Genomic DNA, 2,039 nt, shown 5'->3' on the forward strand with positions numbered 1-2,039 from the left:
TTTCAGCACGAAACTTTTTAGGCCTTACAGAATCCTCCCTAAACGTGTAGATTCATAAACTTGTTGTATTGTCACATTTTCTGTGAGGCTTCTCAACAAGCATCACTACAGTTGTCAGTACTATGAGTGGTCTCGTTTTATTGGAGGATGATATAGAATAGTACAGTTCCATACTTAGATGAGTAATGGTAATGGTAATGTAGTTAACACGTTCCATACTTAGGTAAGTAATGGTAATGTAGTTAACACGTTTCATACTTAATAATGTAACTCAGTCATTCTCTACTTAGGTAAGTAATGGTAATGGTAATGTAACTCAGTCATTCTCTACTTAGGTAAGTAATGGTAATAATAATGTAGTTTTGTATGTCTAACTGTAGAAAAGTTCTGTAGTTTTGTATGTCTAACTGTAGAAAAGTTCTGTAGTTTTGTATGTCTAACTGTAGAAAAGTTCTGTAGTTTTGTATGTTTAACTGTAGAAAAGTTCTGTAGTTTTGTATGTCTAACTGTAGAAAAGTTCTGTAGTTTTTTATGTCTAACTGTAGAAAAGTTCTGTAGTTTTGTATGTCTAACTGTATAAAAGTTCTGTAGTTTTTTATGTCTAACTGTAGAAAAGTTCTGTAGTTTTGTATGTCTAACTGTAGAAAAGTTCTGTAGTTCTCTAGATAAGTTCTGTGGTTTATTTAGTCTTTACTTAAAGATGAACTTTAGATAAACACCTGAGATTCACTGCGTTTATTTATAATAATCATCGCTTGTCAGTTAGCAACATTAATCATTTAAGGAAAAATCAGTGCAGAAAGAGTTAATTAATTTTTTGTACTTGAGTAGACATTAATATAAATACTTTTGTTTTCCAGGAAGTAAGTCATCTAAGACGCTATTCTTTCTCAGTAAACTCACCATATCAACTTGCTACACAATACTGCCTGTCTGGACTGTGGAACAGATGCCTCTGGAGCTTCAAGATAGTGGTCTTGGTCTTGCAGAGGTCGTTGGTCATATAGGACCCCTGATTCTACCGGCAATTATGTATTTTGTGAGTACTCCTAATTTAATAACCGAAGTTTTATTTAAAGAACGTGATTGGTTATGGAGTTGAAGCTCGTAAAATTGTGCGTCTAAAACCTAAAACTTCCAAGTTATCCTGTTAACATTTGATTTTCCTAAACTCTATAGAATCTAGCATTGTGTTAACGTTTTATCTAAAATTATCATCTTTTCTTCTTGTATCTGGAGCTGACGATATATTTCATGAGCTCCATCTTTGATAATTGGTTTAACGTAAAGATTAACCTTTACAGTTCAATCTTAAAACAGCTTTGATCTTTCTCTGTAAGGCAGGTTAATGGAAAGCTATTAAAAACTGTCCCTTTTCGGTACTAATTAGGCCTAAGAATCGAAAGTTTCTAATAAACAGTATCATAGCAATACACGTGACAGACGCGCGTGAAATTCGACGATCGTACCCTCTCGTTTTCCTCAAATGTTTTTCCATTTGAAACATTGAATGCATGTTAGTAAAAAATGAAGCTAACCTACTCACTTTCGGTGTCCATTTGCTGAAAACAACTTTTTTGTAGTCCATTTTACGTTGATGCTTTTCCAACTCTTATGTGTCCACTTTGGCTATTGTAACGTATATACATCTTATGTGTCCACTTTGGTAATTGTGACGTATATACATCTTATGTGTCCACTTTGGCTATTGTGACGTATATACATCTTATGTGTCCACTTTGGTAATTGTGACGTATATACATCTTATGTGTCCACTTTGATAATTGTGACGTATATATATCTTATGTGTCCACTTTGGTAATTGTGACGTATATACATCTTATGTGTCCACTTTCGTAATTGTGACTTATATGCATCTAATGTGTCCACTTTGGTAATTGTGACGTATATACTATCTTATGTGTCCACTTTGGTAATTGTGACGTATATACATCTTATGTGTCCACTTTGGTAATTGTGACGTATATACATCTTATGTGTCCACTTTGGTAATTGTGACGTATATACATCTTATGTGT

At 33.4% G+C, this 2,039-nt stretch overlaps 1 protein-coding gene across 1 annotated transcript in view; it reads left to right on the forward strand.

Moving 5' to 3' along the window:
- Positions 1-1,039, forward strand: part of LOC111084291 — a gene marked incomplete at its 3' end in the record, with an annotated part of 2,452 nt that extends 1,413 nt beyond the window's left edge. Inside the window, exon 2 of the mRNA XM_022381046.1 lies at positions 861-1,039. Within this exon, the coding sequence (XP_022236754.1) occupies positions 861-1,039 (179 nt within the window). The remainder of the gene's footprint in view (positions 1-860) is intronic.
- Between the last annotated feature and the right edge of the window lie 1,000 nt (positions 1,040-2,039).

The sequence above is a fragment of the Limulus polyphemus genome, unplaced genomic scaffold (genome assembly GCF_000517525.1).
Source record: "Limulus polyphemus unplaced genomic scaffold, Limulus_polyphemus-2.1.2 Scaffold15861, whole genome shotgun sequence".
Lineage (NCBI taxonomy): Eukaryota > Metazoa > Arthropoda > Merostomata > Xiphosura > Limulidae > Limulus > Limulus polyphemus.